At 41.3% G+C, this 19,731-nt stretch overlaps 1 protein-coding gene across 2 annotated transcripts in view; it reads right to left on the bottom strand.

Moving 5' to 3' along the window:
* The window catches only part of LOC140727137 (F-box/WD repeat-containing protein 7-like), a 263,330-nt gene that overhangs the window by 154,446 nt on the left and 89,153 nt on the right, over positions 1-19,731 (bottom strand). The window contains exon 1 of one of the 2 annotated variants that reach the window (XM_073044432.1): positions 17,035-17,088. The exons of the other annotated variant lie outside the window; for it this stretch is intronic. Within the exon in view, the coding sequence (XP_072900533.1) occupies positions 17,035-17,076 (42 nt within the window). The 5' untranslated portion in view covers positions 17,077-17,088. Of the gene's footprint in view, positions 1-17,034; positions 17,089-19,731 lie in introns of those variants that run through there. 2 annotated transcript variants of the gene reach the window in all.

The raw sequence follows: 19,731 nt of genomic DNA, 5'->3' as shown, positions 1-19,731 counted from the left end.
AGAAAGCACCGTATCTGAGCTAACCTGGACATCAGACTCCATTCACATCAATAAAAGTCCATTAATTTTACTCTTCTCCCAAATCCAAGGCACATTCACTAGTATGAATTCAAAAATACAGTCATACAAAATTAAACTGAAAGCAGACAGCTCATGCTTGGTATGGAAACTGCACTGCAGCAAACAGGAAGGCTCTATAATGGATAGTTAAATCTGCCCAACATATCACCAGCCTACCTGCCTTCAAGGACATATATACAGAAAGAGGCTGGAAAAGAGCCAGTTACATCATGAAAGATCCGACCACCCTGTTCATGGACTGTTTGTCCCACACCATCAGGAAGGAGGCTACATAGCACCCACTTCAGGACAACCAGACTCAAAAATGGTTGCTTTCCCCAAGCAGTACAGTTGATTGACACCTCCACCATTACTTTATCATTTCCAGTCAGTCACCTTACATACAGACATTCCTATGCCTAGCGTCACTCTATGGACATGCAATCAATGTACATAAGCTATGTAATTAATTTATATTTCTTTTAATTTTTTATTACTATTGTGTTCTTTATCTTAATGTTTTATTGTGCTGCATCGGATCCAGAGTAACAATTATTTCATTCTCCTTTACACTTGTGTACTGGAAATAACATTAAACAATGTTGAATTCTGCATTCCTGAGGTAAACTTTCACCCTTTTGATTATCATTTACTTTTCCCTTTAAAAACACTCAAGACTGAGGCACTATGCTTTCAGAAGAGTTCTGAACACCAACTCCCAAAAATATTTTCCCTCATCTCAGCCTTCATGGACAGTCTGTGTTTGAAGTAGTGATCCCTAGATATAGATTTTTCTCCATAGGAGGAAACATCCTCTCCAAATCAACTTGAAAAGTACACCTCAGGATCATGTTCAATTTCAACTCACTCACATGCATCATCTCCTACAGCAAGTTTTACAGTGTTGAGGAAGCAATGCAATTGCAGCAGGACTTAGACAAATTGGAAGAATGGGCAAAATAGTGGCAGATGGAATACAGTGTTAGGAAATGTATGATAATGCATTCGGTAAAAGGAACAATACTGTGCACTACTATCTAAATGGGGAGAAAATTCAAACATCAGAAGTGCAGAGGGACTTAAGAGTCCTGTGCAAGACCCCAGAAGGTTAATTTACAGGTTGAGTTTGTGGTAAAGAAGGCAAATGCAATGTTGGCATTTATTTCAAGGGGAATAGAATATAAAAGTAAGGAGATAATACTGGGGCTTTATAAGACACTCGTCAGGCTGCACGGAGTACTGTTAACAGTTTGGGGCCCCATTTCTCAGAAGGGATGTGTTGTCATTGGAGAGAGTCCAGGAGGTGGTTCACGAGGGTGATTCCAGAAATGAAGGGGTTAACATATGAGGAACGTTTGGCAGCTTTGGGCCTGTACACACTGGAATTTAGAAGAATGTGAGGGGATCTCATTGAAACCTACCTAATTTTGAAAAGATGAGAAAAGGTGCATGTAGTGAAGATGTTCCCTATGGTGGGGTATCCAGAACGAGAGAGCACAGCCTGAAAACTGAGTGGCAACTTTTTCAAACAGAGGTAAGGAGGAACTTTTTTAGCCAGAGAGTAGTGCACAAGTGGAATGCTCTGCCACAGACTGTGGTGGAGGCCAAGTCCATGGGTGTATTTAAAGTGGAAGTTGATCGTTTCCTGATCGGTCAGGGTATCAAAGATACGGCAAGAAGGTAGGTGTATGGGGTTGAGAGTGAATCAGGATCAGCCATGATGGAATGGCAGAGCAGTCTCAATAGGCTGAATGGCCTAATTCTGCTCCTAGGTCTTTTGGTCTTATATATACAAAGACTTCTTACACAAGATACTGGATTGAACTCTCAGCTCTGACACCCAGACCTATAACAGCGTTGCTCTATTATACTACCATTGGTTGTGTTATGGATGCTGAGGCGTTTTGTAGAATAGAGGGATCTAGTAACACAAGTCTATGGCTCCAGGCAAATGGTGTCACTGGTAAAAGGGTGAAAGCTTCTGGCACACAGTCTTTCATCAGTCAGGATGTAGAAGTTGGGATACGTAATATGTTGCAGTTGTACAGGATGGTGGCGAGGTCACATTTCAAACATTGTGTTTATTTGGTCAACTTGCTGTAGGAAAAAAATCCATTAAGCTGGAAGAAGTGCAGAGGAGACTTAAGATGATGTTGCCAGGACTTGAAGGAATGAGTGATCTTAGAGGTGTACAAAATCATGAGGGGCTTTAGATAGGTCGAATGTACACAGGTCTTTTCTCCATGACTGGTGAAATCAAGAACTAGGGGGAATTGGTTTAAAAGTGAGAGGGGAAGAGACTTAACTGGAACTGAAGGGACTTTTCTCTCCTTTTCCCACCAGGGGTTTGTCCTGATGTGAAATAAGCTGCCAGAGGAAATAGCTCAGGTAACCACATTAACAACATTTAAAAAGGTAATGGGTAAGAAAGCTTCAGAAGGATATAGGCCAAATTCAGTCAAACAGGACAAGCTCAAGGAGAATTGTGGTCAGTATGGAGCAGGGGGCTGTAGGGCTGTTTTGAGGGGACAGACTGGCAGGCACTCTGTCAGCCACATGGAGAGGACATTGATGGGCTCACAGAGTGCATCACTGGTTACATAAACTTCTGTGTGGACTGCAATGTTCCAGCAAGAACTGTCCTTTGTTATTCAAATAACAAGCCATGGGTAACAAAGGACATTATTGACATCCTGAACGCTAAAAAGAGGGCGTTTAGAGATGAAAATAGGGAGGAGCTGATACAATACAGAGGGACCTGAAAGCCAAGATCAGGGAGGCTAAAGACAGGTATAGGAGGAAGCTTGAGTGGAAACTCCAGCAGAATAACATGAGAGAGGCCTGGAGTGGAATGAGGATGATCACTAGGTTCTGGCAAACTAGCAACAGAGGAGCTGAAGGCAGTGTGGACAGGGCCAACAAACTTAACCTATTCTTCAACAGATTTGACACTGGCCCCTGCCCATCCCCCATGATTCATCTGTTGTCGGCCCCCAACCAACACATACTCCACTCTCACCTCCTACCCCTCCTCACAGCTGAACAGGTGAGAAGACAACTGAAACATCTCCACCCAAGCAAGGCTGCAGGCCCGGATGGTGTCAGCCCCAGGGTGCTCAAAGCCTGTGCCCTCCAGCTATGTGGAGTACTTCACCATGTCTTCAACCTGAGCCTGAGTCTCCAGAGGGTTCCTGTGCTGTGGAAGACGTCCTGCCTTGTCCCTGTACCAAAGACGCCGCGCCCCAGTGGCTCCAATGACTACAGACCGGTGGCATTGACCTCCCACCTCATGAAGACCCTGGAGAGACTTGTTCTAGAGCAGCTCCGGCCTATGGTTAGGCCACACTTAGATCCCCTCCAGTTCGCCTACCAGCTCTGACTAGGAGTTGAGGATGCCATCATCTAAAGACTAAAAGGCACCGGTGACCCGTTTCCATCCAAGGGGTCAGTGTGGACATGGTGAAGAATTACAAATACCCGGGGATACGAATTGACAATAAACTGGACTGGTCAAAGAACACTGAGGCTGTCTACAAGAAGGGTCAGAACCATCTCTACTTCCTGAGGAGACTGAAGTCCTTTAACATCTGGACGATGCTCAGGATGTTCTACGAGTCTGTGGTGGCCAGTGCAATCATGTTTGCTGTTGTGTGCTGGGGCAGCAGACTGAGGGTAGCAGACACCAACAGGATCAACAAACTCATTCGTAAGGCCAGTGATGTTGTAGGGGTGGAACTGGACTCTCTGACGGTGGTGTCTGAAAAGAGGATGCTGTCCAAGCTGCATGCCATCTTGGACAATGACTCCCATCCACTCCATAATGTACTGGTTAGGCACAGGAGTACATTCAGCCAGAGACTCATTCCACCGAGATGTAACACTGAGCGTCATAGGAAGTCATTCCTGCTTGTGGCCATCAAACTTTACAACTCCTCCCTCGGAGTGTCAAACACCCTGAGCCAATAGGCTGGTCCTGGACTTATTTCCACTTGGAATAATTTAATTATTATTATTTAATTATTTATGGCTTTATATTGCTATATTTCTACACTGTTGGTGCGACTGTAACTAAACCCAATTTCCCTCGGGATCAATAAAGTATGTCAGTCTGGTTGTTTCTTTGCTTTGCTCTCCTACTCCACGTCATGCTCACAGAAACAGTGACTTACTGAGGATAAAGTGACGCTACTTTCTTAAAAGTTTGTCCACATCTACAAGTGAGTTCTGCCACGAAAAAGCAGCATCCATCATCAGGGTCCCTCCACCATCCAGACCATGCACTCTTCTCGCGGCTGCCATCAGGAATAAAGTACAGGAGTCACAGGACTCATGTCATCAGGTTCAGGAACAGTTATGACCCCTCAGCCATCAGGGTCTTGAACCAGAGTGGATAACGTCACTCAACTCAACTCTGAACAGATTCCACAACTTGCAGACTCACTTTCAAAGACTCCACAACTTATGTTTTCAATATTATTTATTACTTATTTATTATTAGTTTATTTTTGTTGCTTGCCTATCTTTGTAGTTTTTCATTGACTGTATTCTTTTCTATCTACTATGTATGCCTGCAAGACAATGAATGTCAGGGTTGTATATGGTGACATACACATACTGTACTCTGGTAATAAATTTACTTTGAACTTTGACAAGAGTGTATTGCTTATCCAATACTGGATGCTTTAGGTGTAGGGATTAAACTTTCTGTAAATTGATGTTTATAGAAACTTTTTTTTTTTTTAAACTTTTTTTTATTGTTTTCAAATTGTTACAGAATAAATGTGCATGAAAAAAAAGTGTTACCCAGCCCCCTCCCCTTAACCCCTCCCCCCTAACATCCCTATTAAGAAAATAAGAAAGAGAAAAAAAAAGGGAATGCCTGGATGTTGGAAGATCCCCACATGCTCCACGGAGTTCTCATTTTTTTTTTAAATATATGTTAAAGTTCTTTTTCTTTTCAATCTATAATAATACCTAATCTTTCCACTTTCGTGGTATCCTGGGAAATCTTTATAAAAGTCTCCATGTTGCTATGTGTGTCCCCACCATTCATCCAGGCAAAAAGATAGAAAAAAATTAAAATATAAAGGAAAAAAAAAAATACCCCCCTACTAATGTTGTGGAAAAAAGACACAACATTACCCCCCTCTGCTGTACGGGTCATGGCAACCGCCATGATTACACACGTGAATCCCGCAGTAACCGATCCACAGCCTCCCAGCTCCCCCGCAACATAAAAAAGTATATGTATAAGAAGAGAAAAAAAAAATACTATTCTCATTTAGTATTTCTAAAATTTTGCTTTTCTCTTCTGTAATATCCATAAATGTCCATCACTTCTGTTCCTTGGGTCTATCTTCATCTTTAATCCATTACGTTTGGAAACCTCTATGTGTAGTTAGCGAATAGATGGAAGTTCTTGTACAAACTCCTCCGCTTTTCGATAGTCGGAAAAAAAAAGTTTTCCGTCCTCCAAAAAAATTATCAGTGTTGCTGGATGACGCATTGTAAATTTATAACCCTTTTCCCATAAGGCTTTTTTCGCTGGGTTAAATTCCTTCCTTCTCTTCAACAGGTTGTAACTTATATCAGGATAAAAAAGAATTGGTTTCCCTGCTATCATCAGTGGCCCGTTTCTATTTTTGGCACTTTGGGCAGCGGCCTTCAGGATCTTTTCTTTGTCTTGGTATCGTAAGCATTTTATCAAAATTGATCGTGGGTTTTGGTCAGCTCGAGGTCTTGACCTTACAGATCTATGCGCCCATTCAATCTCAATTGGAGTTTCTCTTTCCATTTTCAATTTTTTAGGGATCCATTTTTGAAAAAATTTTATTGGATCTTCTCCTTCTATATCTTCTTTAAGTCCAACAATTTTAATATTATTTCGTCTACTGAGATTTTCAAGCTTATCAATTTTTTCCATAAATTGTTTTCTTTCTGATGTCCAAGCAGTATTTTCCTTTTCCATTTTGTCCATTCTTTCAACCATGTCTTCCGTTGTAGTTTCCAAGTCCGTAATTCTTTTTTCCATTTTTTCCTGTCTCTTTGTCATTTTATCAAGCATAGTCTCCATATTGGTCATTTTTTTTTCGAGTTTTTTTTGGTTATTTTTAATTACTTTTAATGTGTCTAATTTACGCATTATTTGCCTCAAAGTCTTTTCTATATTTCTAGAAGGACTTTTACCTCCTTCAGCTGATCCTTCCGAGAGATTTGACTCTCCCTCCGATTCGCTATCACTTTCAGTTGCAGTGGTAGCTGGGCTTTGTAGTTCTTTTTGTTCCTGTTTGCGCATGCTCCATCCTTCGCGTTTGCGCAGTTCACGATGGTTTTTTCCTTTGGAAGTGGCAAGCGTTGCCACCATCTCCTGTTCAGTATCACCGGCGATACAATGTACCTGAGTTCTCGGCTCCTCGGTAGACGTGGGCCTCGCTCTTGTTCCAACTTGCGTAGTCTTCCCGGTATTAGTTTTCTTCATCTTCTTTCCTTGAGGCATAGCTTGACACAGTCCGGAGTCGTTTATAAGCAACTTTTAGAGAGTATTGACTAACTTTTCTTCATTTAAACATTAATTTATTAACTTTTTACGGGAGAGCTGGGTCCCTGCGTCTCGATCCTACGTCATCACGTGATGTCCCCCATGTTTATAGAAACTTGATGCAATTATGGAATTCACCTACTAATACCATTATGATCCAGCATTATAAATTGAGCCTTATGTCTTTTTAAAATCAGATGCATGGTAACAATCCTACTGTAACACCAAAAGATGTACAGAAAGCTCCTGATACTAAATGAGAAAGCACTTTTATATGGAGAATCTGATCACCGTGCTTTGAATTAGAATTATCACTGTCTTATATGGTGTAAATTTTGTTGCTATGCAGCAGCAATACAGTGCAAAAACATAATTACTATAAATTATAAATAATGCAAAGAAATCTTGAGGTAACAGTCACAGACCCTTCAGAAATTTGATGACAGAGGGAAAGATGACCATAATCATTTGCAAAAATTAGTTTCACCACATTGCTCCAGACAGACACAAAGGATCGGTTCTTCTTAACCTAGCACCCTTTCCTTCAGATGGCTAGAAACAATGGTCTCACATGCAACAAAATGGAACACTGCCGATGAAGAGCCATACAATAGTAGCTTACACAGTTAAATCTCACTTCCCTGATGCTGATCAATGATGTTACTATGGAAGATATCACAAACATCTGGCATGTGCTTGACAACTATCTGCCTCTTGTTGTTCAATATTAAGGAAGGCACATGACAACAGCTCGAAGCCTTCAACTTGCTCTATATGAAGCATCATGAAACCTAAAAACAAACACATGGCTAAAACTAACTTCCAAATAGGCCCAAGGACAACAAGATGCAAACTGTTTGCACCTGTATTATGTTGCTATGCTGTTCTCTGAGATGACATGGAAATATTCAGATGAATACATCCGCTGGAGCACGCGGTATACGGGATAAGAAAAATGATCTTGTCGGGCAGTTAGAGATTGGTAGATATGACGTTGTGGGCATCAATGAGTCATTGATGAAAGAAGATCATAGTTGGGACCTTTCAATACAATGTAGGTCGGTAGGTAGGTCGGCAGAGGTGAGGTAGCTCAGCTGGTTAAAAAAAATCAAAATCAAATGCTTTGAAAGAGGTGACGTAGGATCACAAGATGTGGAATCCACATGGATAGAGTTAAGAAACTGCAAGTGCAAGAATACCCTGATGGAAGTTATATACATGTCTCCGAACTGTAACCAGGAAGTGGGCTACAAATTACAATGGGAGATAGAAAAAGCATTTCAAAAGGACAGTGTTACGATAGTCATGGGAGATTTAAATATGCAGGAAGATCAGGTAGGTGCTGGATCCCAAGAGAGGGAATTTATAGAATATCTATGAGATGGCTTTTTAAGAGCAGCTTCTGGTTGACCCCACTAGGGGAAGTCAAACGTAACAGTATTACAGTGATGTAAAGGGAATTACAGAGGCATGAAAGAGGAGTAAGCCAAAATTGATTGGAAGGTGCAGGATACATACATCCCAAAGAAGAAATATTCTAAAGGCAGGATGACATAACCATGGCTGACAAGGGAAGTCAAAGCCAATGTAAAATCCAAAGAGAGAGCATACAATAGAGCAAAAGTTAATGGGAAGTTAGAAGTTAAGAGGATTTAAAAACTAACAAAGGCAACTAAAAAAGCCTTAAGGAGGGAAAAGATGAAATAGGAAGGTAAGCTAGTCAATAATACTGAAGAGGATACCAAAAGTTTTTTGGGAAACAAAGAGTAAAAGGAGGCAAGAGTAGGTATCGAACCACTGGAAAATGATGCTGGAGAGGTAGTAGTGGGAGACAAAGAAATGGCAGGCGAACTGAGTAAGTATTTTGTATCAGTCTTCACAGTGGAAGAGTTCCTTTAGATTGTTATAGTCTCTAGGTTTCTTTTTGCACTACCTTACTTTCCCTTTTCTATTTTTATTATGGTTTATAATTTAAATTTTTAAATTTTTATTATATTTACTATCGATTTGTACTCCAGGGAGCGTGAAGCGCAGAATCAAATATCGCTGTGATAATTGTATGCTCTAGTATCAATTGTTTGGCGACAATAAAGTAAGGAAATATAGTCAAGGGTGGTAATGGGACAAGCTCCCACTACCTATTAAATGTTCCCAATGGCATGCGCCTCAAATAGCTTCTGACAACCAAGTTCAGCTCCTGGCCTTCACGTGGCTTAGGTACTAAGCCCAGTGGAACCGTTTCTACTGACAGAAGAAGAGGTAAAGGTGGGTTACAGGCACCTTAAAACAAGTTGCTTCAGGCAGTTGGGACTCATCAACTGTGGTTGGCAGCTCATCTAGAAGCAAAACTCTGATCTCAAACCTCCACAGGCTGACACTATACCCATTCATGGGGAAGGCTTCAAGTGTAAACCCTGAGGGAAAAATCCAGAGCTGGAGTCCCTAAGGTAGACCTACGTTGAGTTCAATGGTAACTAGCAACTCCTGCAACGCTGCTGGTACCAAACTGGATCCATCTCTGCCGTTCCTTTGGGTTCATCAGATGTGTGGAGAGGGGGAGCTTGCTACATGGGCAACAGCCTCAGAATAGAGGGGTGTCCTTTTAGCACTCAGATGAGGAGGAATTTCACCAGAGAGTGGTGAATCTGCAGAATTCTTTGCCACAGACAGCTGTACAAGCAAAGTCTGTATGTATGTTTATGGCAGAGGTTGATAGATTATTGATTAGTCAGAGAAACAAGAGAAGAAAGTACTAACAATAAATAAAAAACTGTAAGTACAGAACATGAGTTACAGAGTCCTTAGGTTGTAGAATCAGTTAGGTGCTGAAGTGAGTGAAATTATCCTCACTTGTTCTAGACCCTGACATGTGTATGGTAATAACTGTTCCTCAATTAATGGTGTAGGACTTGAGGCTGCTCCTTCCATGTACCATGCTCCCTTGACAGTTCTAATATTATAACCCAATGGGCTGATTCACACCCCAAGTTCATATCTATGAGGCTTCTTACACTAAATTTAATGCAATTTTGACTACAAGACCTTGCACAATCTTAATCCTGTCCAGCCTATGGACTTACTTGCCACAATTTCTTATCTGATAAACTACTACTTTGCACCCCAACTTGTGCCAAACTAGCTTAAATCCTACTAAACAGCACCAATAAACCTTCCTACAGGATACTGCTCCCCCTCCAGTTCAGATGCAACCTGTCCACCTTGTACAGATCACCCTTTAACCCAGAAGAAATCCCAATGGTGCAAGTAGCTGAAGCCCTCCATCTGCACGAGCCCTCATTTACCTCTTATCCCTGCTCCTGCCCTCACTCGTATGTGGCACAAGAAATAACCTTTAGATTACAATCCTTGAGGCTCTGCTTTTTAAACCTTTTGCCCATCACTTTTCGCAGCTACAATCAGGCAGGAGGTTCAGAAGCTTCAAGTCTCACACCACCAGGTTCAAAATCAATCACTTCCCTTCTACCATTTGGTTCCTGAATCAACCAGCACAAACAAGAGAAAATCTGCAGGTGCTGGAAATCCAAGCAAGACATGCAAAATGCTGGAGGAACTCAGCAGGCCAGGCAGCATCTATGGGAAAAAAGTACAGTCAACGTTTTAGGCTGAGACCCTTCAGCAGGACCCAATCACTGCAGTTTAGCAGCATCATCATAAACACAAAAGGTTCTGCAGCTGCTGGAAATCCAGAACAACACACACAACATTCTGGAGGAACTCAGCAGGTCAGGCAGTATTTATACTGGAATAAACAAAACCATTTATAGATGCTGCCTGCACTGCTGAGTTTCTCCAGTATTTTGAGAGTTTAGCAGTGCTGACCATTTTGCACTAAAATGGTCTAAACTGTATTAATGATCAAGACAACAGTCTATAATTATAAATTGCCAAACTAAACCTTAGGATTAAGCAGTCCACTTATTCTCAGCATAATTACTCCCTCTGCTCCTGTAACTTAAAAGTATTTGACTTAAACATCTTTTAAGCCCAGTAACTTTCAATGGACTATATAGGAGTTATCCCCCTCTGGTGGGGTGGGAGTCCAAAATAAGTGGATCATATCCTTAAAACTTGCAGCAGAGTATTCAAGTATGATGCTGCAAGTACTCCCCACACACACAAAATCACAATTTTAAATACTTGAACTGAAAAGACATGGTGGAATATGCAACCGAGAAGTTTATGGGAAGGCTAGGCAGGCATAGATTAGATGGGCCAAAGGGTCTGTTTCTATGCTACGACTCTAAGAGTGGACTAACAATCTTTTCCAAATAAAATTGTACCAACCACAAAATTAGACAGACACTTTCAGTAAAAAGCCAAAATTTCCCCAGCATTAGATATACTCATTACCTGCACAACAATCAAGCTGATATCAGCTTTGGTGCTAATAACTCTCATTAGTCTCACTCAGAATGTAAAAAAGGGAGTGGGGTATTGCAGCAGGATACATACAAGTGTGTGACTGAACAGATCCAAAATTTACCAATAGATAAAGTGTATGTTAGTTTGAGGATGAAAGCAGCCAAAGCAATTCAATTTCAACTAAGTGAAACAGTTGGTCATTATATAGATCAGCAAACTTAGTAAAGTCCTGTTCCTCCTCTAGCAGCTTTTGATCATAAATGGAGAGGTTCTAAATCCACCAGTACTGCTATACAACCACAAGACAGGGAACAAGGGACCCACACTGAAACCCAAGGTGAAAGATCAGTGCTTAACCAACTGGGATTTGGCACTTCGACTTAAGTCTCAAGTCACCTTCATACTCGGTCAACATTGCCAATTCCAGTGAAATACTTCACTTTCCTTATTTAGAATGGGCAGTTAAGGATCCTCTCGTGCTCCTAAACCCATTAGAAAAGATACAGTCTTTTAGGATGTCTTCATCAATACCATATGTTGAACCTGATCATAATAACTACATGAAACCAAATTGAGATCAGAAACCAATTAACATACACAAAATGCCATAAGAACTCAACAGGTCAGGCAGCATCTATGGAAAAGAGTAAACAGTCAATGTTTCGGGCCAGGACCGCTTGCCAGTAAATGTCAAGAGTTTATTCTTTTCCATAGATGCTGCTTGACCTGCTGAGTTCCTCCAACATTTTGTGTGTGTTGCTTGGATTTCCAGCATTTGTAGATTTTTTCTGGTTTGAGGAAACCTCTACATTGAGTGATTATCATCCTCTAAGGCATATATGTCAAACTCAAGGCCCGCGGGCCAAATCCGGCCTGCGGTGGAATTATCTTTGGCCCGCGAGATAATATCTAATTACTATTAAAGCTGGCCCCAGTAATCGAAGCGCCTATGGCGTATGATATGGCTAATGCTGAGTTTATTCAGGTACCAGGTTTTCAGGGTTTTTAGTGTTTATTCGGCAGTCTTGCTCGGCAGTCTTCTTCATAAGACACGGAATTTGTAAAGTGAAACACTTTGTAGTTATAGCAGAGACTGAGACACATGAGAGCAGGCTGAAAAAACGGAGGCAACGAAAGCTGCATTTGCACGCGTCCGACTGATCCGGCCCGCATGAAGCTGCATTTTGCTCAATCCGGCCCGTGACCTAAAATGAATTTGACACCCCTGCTCTAAGGAAAGGGACAGAATTGATAAACTATAGTATTGTTAGGGAACATTCTGAAGTGTTGTGAATATAGCAGTTATTAATTCAAACAAGAACCAGCATTTCAAGTAAACTATAACTTGCATGCAGTAAACTGAAGGTAAAGGCACACACTGGCTCACAGATTAAGAGATATGGTTTGCAAAATAGTGACCATTGGACATTTATATCTGCATTGGCCAAACGTTCAGATTTTTGTTAATTGACCTGCATCGCTCCAGGCAACTACTGGTAATATGCACCATTGTAAACAAGTTGAGGGAGATTGACAGGCGTTTGTTACTTAGCATATCAAACATGGTGACAGGTATGGGAAACAAATAGGTTGGGATATTTGTGTACAAATATATGAGTGCATGAACTCTAATCTTGGCCATCTGGCTCACTGTCTTTAGAAGCTCTTAGACATTATGTCAATTAGTTTGTCCCAGCAAAAGTACTTGAACACTCAGAGGTGTCTCTCACTGTAGATATGCAATTCAAAGGAAGGCCTTGTCAACCCAAAATATTGAAGAAAGCAACATCATTGTAACTACTGAATCACCTGCTGCAACCTTTTATCTGATGGGTATTTAAACGTACTTTTGAGTTTGAGAGACTCAACTGAGAGGTTCTCCAAAAGAATGCTTGCTTCTCATGATGAATAAAGATTTTATATCACAGCTACAATATCTCTCTGTTGACTTCAATCACATTCATAACAGCATAATTAATGTTATCTAGTGTATCAAGATTTAAAATGTTAAAATGTTAGGCCATGATTACATACTTAATTATAATGTAACAACTTGAGCTTCATATGCATGCTTACATATGTGCAGAGGTGGAATGATGGGCTAAAGCAAGCAAATATGAAGTGTTACATACCTGTGGGTATCTTGTACCTGTCACGTGACCGTGATGTAATTGAGGCTATGCTGGACATGAGGTAATGGTCTTATGATGGTGGAGTGACGTCATTTTCCCACCAATGAGGTCACGTGAGTTTTTTTTCCAACAGGGTATAAAAGGAGAACCCCACCCTGTGACGTGGGCAGTTTGTGGCTGAATTCACCACTGACTCCATGCTGCTGCGTATTCCAATATTATGACGCAGTTTCGTTTAAAAGTGGAGTTGTACTTCCTGTTTTAAGTCAAAGGTTATTGCCGGCAGTTTTGCTATAATACTGCCAGTTTAGTCCATGGAGACTGAAGATTTTAAAGGAGTTCGGAAATCTGAAGGATTGGGAAAGTTAATGTCGACGGTGAAACAGATTCGATCTTCGTTTAATCTTCACACGAGGAATTAGTAACGAGTATCCATGATAACTCCTGCTTTGCCAAGAGCAGAGGGTTGGATATAAAGTTTCGTCAAAGAAAGGTCAGTGCCTTTAAGCCGTTTTATTTCCTTCGATCGTAAATCCTCCGGGGAGTAACATACTTCGGCTGAGATCAGCAGTAACTCCACGAAAGAGGATTTAAATCATTTCAAGAAGACTCTCCTTTAATGGACTGTGTAAGCATTTGGACTTACGCATTTCTACTTGTAGGAACTGTTTTCACATTCTTGCTTTAAGAACTGTTCGAGCTGCTGACTTCCGGTTAAGTTAATCGTGTGTTTACTTTTGGGTTTTTTTTATTACAGTGTTTAATAAATGTTTTATTTGTTATTAAAAAAACCTGTCTCAAATCATATATTAATTGTTGCTGATTTGTAACAGACAAAACACAGCTAAGATTCTAAGAAAAAGCATCATCCAACTAAAACTAGAGACAAGAGAGTGCAGATGCTGGAATCTGGAACAACAATTTACTGGAGGAACTCAGGAAGCCTCAAACAGCCTCTGTGGTGAAAACAGAATAGTCAAATTTGGGTCAAAATAATTATTTTCTTCCTAGAGAAACTAAGACGAGAGACTGGGGATGACCTTCAAGAGGTCAATTAGATATGGAATTGGTATCAACCACCTTAAAACTGCCAGGTATTGTTCCAGAGCTTTCAGATGTCTACCGGAGGTGGTCCAGGATTCAGCTCCATACAGTAATGAGGGAAGGCCAACCGCTCTACAGACAAAATGTTTTGTTTGGACTTGAAGGTCGAGGTCTTTAAAGATTCTTTTCATTAATCTTGCATGAGCTCCACTAACATGACTCAGACAGTGGTTGATCTCTGAGTCAATGTCCATTGCTACCAAGGAAAGGAAAGTGGTCAACATTTTCAGGGCAATATGGTCAACGTTTCAGGGCTGGATAAATGGTCGGTTGGGCGGTGGCTGACACAGGACCTGTGCCTTTTTTTATATTTGAAATAAGACCCACATCCTTATATGCCTCAACAAACAGTACTGTTGAACATATGATCCACATGGATGTGGAGTACATTGAGGACTCAAACCCCACTCTGTAAGCTTCCTTACTTATTCTAGAGCTTTGCCTTTAATAAAGTGTGGTGTGTGGACTAGTGATCTGAAGGTCGTGAGTTCGAGCCCCAGCCAAGGCAATGTGTTGTGTCCTTGAGCAAGGCACTTAACCACACATTGCTCCAGTCCACCCAGCAGAAAATGGGTACCAGCAAAATGCTGGGGGTTAGCCTCGCAACAGACTGGCATCCTATCCAGGATCCGGGGGGGGGGAATCTCGTACTCTCAGTCGCTTCAAGCCATGGAAACCAGCATAAGCAACAGCCTGATAAGCACAGGACATACTTTAACTTTAATTTTTGCCTTTAATAAAGGGAGATAAGATACATTCAACAATACAAAACACAATGTCAAAGGCATGATCATATGTAGCCAATAGCCAGACAGTATATTTCCACCATTCCCTGGCTCTATGGGGAGAATTCTTGCAGCACTGGCTCAAAGAATACAACATCTGTTGAAAACAAATCTGGATTATAAAACACTGAACACTAGAGCAGATGTCCTTAGTTATTTTTTGAGCATGAGCACAGAACCAGAAGCTCACTAAATGAGTCCAGGTAAGCTACAACAGAAGGGAGAACAGAAAGCTCATGGTTGTTTGAATGTGTCTACCCCACCACAGTTTAAAAAGCTGCATTATTTGAGGAGCATTCATGCTCTCGTTTTAGTCTCACTCAGCAACTGCCACTGGAAGCCCATTCAATAAAATGCCTTTCTCTATTTGTTTGTTTATTTAGAGGGACAGCACAGAACAGGCTGCTCTGGCCCAACAACCTACTATTTAACCTAAGCCTAATTACAGGACAATTTACAATGACCAATTAACCTACTAACCAATAAGTCTTTGAACTATGGGAGGAAACCCACTCATACACAGGAAGGAACGTACAAACTTGCTTCCAGAGGATACCGGAATTGAACTCTGATGCCCCGAGCTGTAATTGTGTTGCAATAACTGTTACGCTATCGTGGCACCCTTCGTGAAGCATCAAACAAAATGTCTTCAAAACTTATCTGATTTCTGTGAGCTAGTTCATTTGGCAAACTCAGCACATCAGTAGGAAAGCAACAGGGGAAATCACTTGTCCTAATTAAAACTCTGCCTTTTGCAGAACTAACTAAATGATAACAGAGATGGTCCATAGCCCTCACTCTGCCTAAGTGCTGGGCAATGGAATTAATACAGAAGGGTTAACCCACACAAATTGGGGCAAGTGGCCCACATCTATGCTAAAAACATAGATCTTTCATAGAAACATTCTGAATGTTAAAAGGCCTGAACAGATTAGATATGGCAAAGTTATTTCCCATGGTAAAGGAGTCTAGGACAAGAAGGCACAACTTCAGGATTGAAGGACGTCCATTTAGAACAGAGATGCAGAGAAATTACTTTAGTCAGAAGGTGGTAAATCTGTGGAATTTGTTGCCACAAGTAGCTGTGGAGGCTAAGTCACTGGGTGCATTTAAGGCAGAGATAGATAGGTTCTTGATTAGCCAGGGCATCAAAGGGTTTGGGGAGAAGGCTGGGAAGTGGGGATGACTGGAAGAATTGGATCAGCCCATGATTGAATGGTGGAGCAGACTTGATGGGCCAAATGGCCTACTTCTGCTCCTATATCTTATGGTCTTATGATTTGCCTACTTGCACCTGCAACCAGTTTTTTTTTTAAAGAAAGGAATGCAGTTTACTTTTGTTAGAAAATTAACAAGCCATCTCTGGGACAACCTGGTAAACGGGCAACTCAATTAAGAACTAGTACTTTGCAGAAAAATGAACAGGACTAGAATTGCTTTTAATTTTCCTTCTGCCCAAGATCATTGATTATCTTGGCCTCAACAAGCACATGGAACAGTACAGCACAGTACAGGCCTTCAACCTCTTAACCTACTCTAAGATCGATCTAACTCTTCCCTCCCATATAACTCTCCATTTTGCTTTCATCCATGTGCCTATCTAAGAGTCACTTTAATATCCCTAATCTATCTGCCTGTACCACCATCTGAGAGCTAACCTGAAACTATACCTTTCATTTGTGTCTCTGCCATCCTACGACATATAGAGCCCCTTCAAATTTCAACATATTTGGTACAATATAATACAAACCCACTGCTAAAAGCAAGTATCAAGAATGGAACAGCATTGAAAATGCAAAAACCTAGAGTACTTTAAGAATTAACACAAATACCAAAAATACTGTTCCAACAGATGTTAATATGTCACAGATATTACAGATACCACAGATTACTAAATAAAGAGCTGAAATTCACAGCATCATTTACTCCAGGGAAGTCTCCAAAATTTTAAATAAGAACTACTATTAACAAATGTCAGTGAATGTGAAACTGCACCATGATTTACCAAATCATAATTTCACTCCCACCTTACCAGATGCTTATTTCGCAGGAACGTCAGAAGGAATTCCATCATTGCTCTTGGCAGGGAGCTCTCAGGGAGACGACAGCAATGAAATGAAATAACTGCAGGAAGTTTCTCTGCAGCCGGCCGATCTATTGCAACTCATTTCATTCCTTATGACAACACACAGGCAATCCCTGCTTATCCCAACTCTTGTCACCATGGCAACAGGTTATTGAAACCATGTACGCAAAACAGCAAGGAAAACTGCTGACTACAATCCCTGGTGATGCAAAAAATTGTGTCTTTTTTTGTAAACACCACTCTTCAGGATCCAACACAGGTGAGAACGTCTTAGCTGAAGCTCTTGTTGTCCCAGGGTAAATAAAGGAAATAAAACAATGATTTAGCAGGAAGAGTCAAAGTAAGGTGTTTATGAAGAAATTATTTTGATCCATACAGTGATGATACTTTATCCAAAGTGAGACTGTTTGAACAAATTGTTCCCAAAGGTACTGCAGACTGATTGGCCAAACAGAAAACAATCAGCACTGAGAAACAGGTTCTTCAGGTTTTACATCCCCATGCTCAATAAAAAAATTCACATTCGAGTCTAGCTTAGCAAGACGGTTCAGTGTTGGTGTCAAGGCAGCCTCAAAACGCTGCAGCACAATTCCACACAGACACCAACAGCATCAGCATTCTGCATCTCATACTGGAATAGGTCTCTTTTCAACTTAAAATAATTGTAGTCAAGAGTGTTGCTTCCCATCCTTGCTAATCACAATTTCTGTATAAAGTCTCGTTACATAAGGGCTAATATAACCAAGCTGCTTCATGTGAAGCAAGCTGGAAATGTACTATTAGCAGGAAACATTGTGGTAGTGCTGGCCCATGCTGTCCGAAGGTGACATTGTGCTAAACACCTCTGGAAATTTTATTAATAGATGCCAATATTGCTTGCTAACTCTGTCTCATTGGTGGAATATGCTCCTGACTCACAAGACGCAGGACTCAGAACTCAGTTGGGAGCCATAACAAACTACAGGAGGAGGAAATAAGGGAGTCAGCTGATGTCAAACCCTACACAGAGGGCTATTCTTGCAACTTCAGCAATAATGTAATAACAAAGTTGCATGCTGAGAAGAGCAGTTCAGAGACCACTGAGTGTATTTCTAAACCCCAGAACAAGACTGAGCATTGAAGAATGGTAAGTTAATGAGCTTACCATTAACTGGTGTGGTATACTGTGTCTGGTGCTCCCGGTGTGGCCTTTCATATATTGGTGAGACCCGATGCAGACTGGGAGACCGTTTCGCTGAACACCTACGCTCTGTCCGCCGGAGAAAGCAGGATCTCCCAGTGGCCACACATTTTAATTCCACATCCCATTCCCATTCTGATATGTCTATCCATGGCCTCCTCTACTGTCAAGATGAAGCCACACTCAGGTTGGAAGAACAACACCTTATATACTGGCTGGGTAGCCTCCAACCTGATGGCATGAACATTGTCTTCTCTAACTTCCGTTAATGCCCCTCCCCTTCTTACCCCATCCCTGATATATTTAGGGTTTTTTTTCTCTCTCTGCCCATCACTCTGCCTGTTCTCCATCTCCCTCTGGTGCTCCCCTTCCCCTTTCTTTCTCCATAGGCCTCCCGTCCCATGATCCTTTCCCTTCTCCAGCTCTATATCCCTTTTGCCAATCACCTGTCTGGCTCTCAGCTTCACCCCACCCCTCTGGTCTTCTCCTATCAGTTTGCATTTCCCCTCCCCCTCCTACTTTCAAATCTCTTACTATCTTTCCTTTCAGTTAGTCCTGACGAAGGGTCTCGGCCCGAAACGTCGACAGCGCTTCTCCCTATAGATGCTGCCTGGCCTGCTGCGTTCCACCAGCATTTTGTGTGTTGCTTGAATTTCCAGCATCTGCAGATTTCCTCGTGTTGAGCTTCTCAGTATCAGTTTGTGAAGTTGATAGATCACCCAAGGTTCCGTATATACCTAAGATTTCAGCCAGAATGTTATAAAGCAATGCAGCAAAGTTTCACATTTAGCAAGTCCTTGGAAATGTCTTCGCATTAAACTACAAGCTCTTGTAATTTCTTATTGCAGTCAGATCCAAGTGTCAAAAAGCAGTGCCAGCAAGCAAAAGGCTGCTGGGCACTGATACCGAGAGGAAACTACTCCCATGCTATTCCAAATATTCAGTTTGAGAAATGCTGAGCTCAATATACAAAGTTTTGTGCATGGAGTTCAGCTGCCATTGTCCAATTTCTGATCTTTGTATCTTGTTTAGTAGCACTCATCGACTACTGGAAATCCTGTATCGCATCAATACCCCACCTGAACTCCTGTATCACCACATCAATACCCCACCTGAACTAACAGTTTTTTTCTGTGTTGTTTTTACGTAGTTCAGTGTAGTTTTTGTACCGTTTCATGTAGCACCATGGTCCTGAAAAACGTTGTCTTGTTTTTACTGTGTACTGTACCAGCAGTTATGGTCTATATGACAATAAAAAGTGACTTGACTTGAACTCCTGTATCATCACATCAATACCCCACCTGAATTCCCAAATGGGGTGGTAAATTGGATTAGTAAGTATGCAGATGATACTAAGGTAGGTGGCGTTATGGATAATGAAGTAAGTTTTCAAAGTCCGCAGAGAGATTTAGGCCAGTTAGAAGAGTGGGCTGAACGATGGCAGATGGAGTTTAATGCTGATA

This window comes from Hemitrygon akajei, chromosome 4 (genome assembly GCF_048418815.1).
Source record: "Hemitrygon akajei chromosome 4, sHemAka1.3, whole genome shotgun sequence".
Classification (NCBI taxonomy): Eukaryota; Metazoa; Chordata; class Chondrichthyes; order Myliobatiformes; family Dasyatidae; genus Hemitrygon; species Hemitrygon akajei.
Note: the sequence above shows the minus strand (reverse complement) of the source record. Positions and strands in the feature narration are given on the sequence as shown.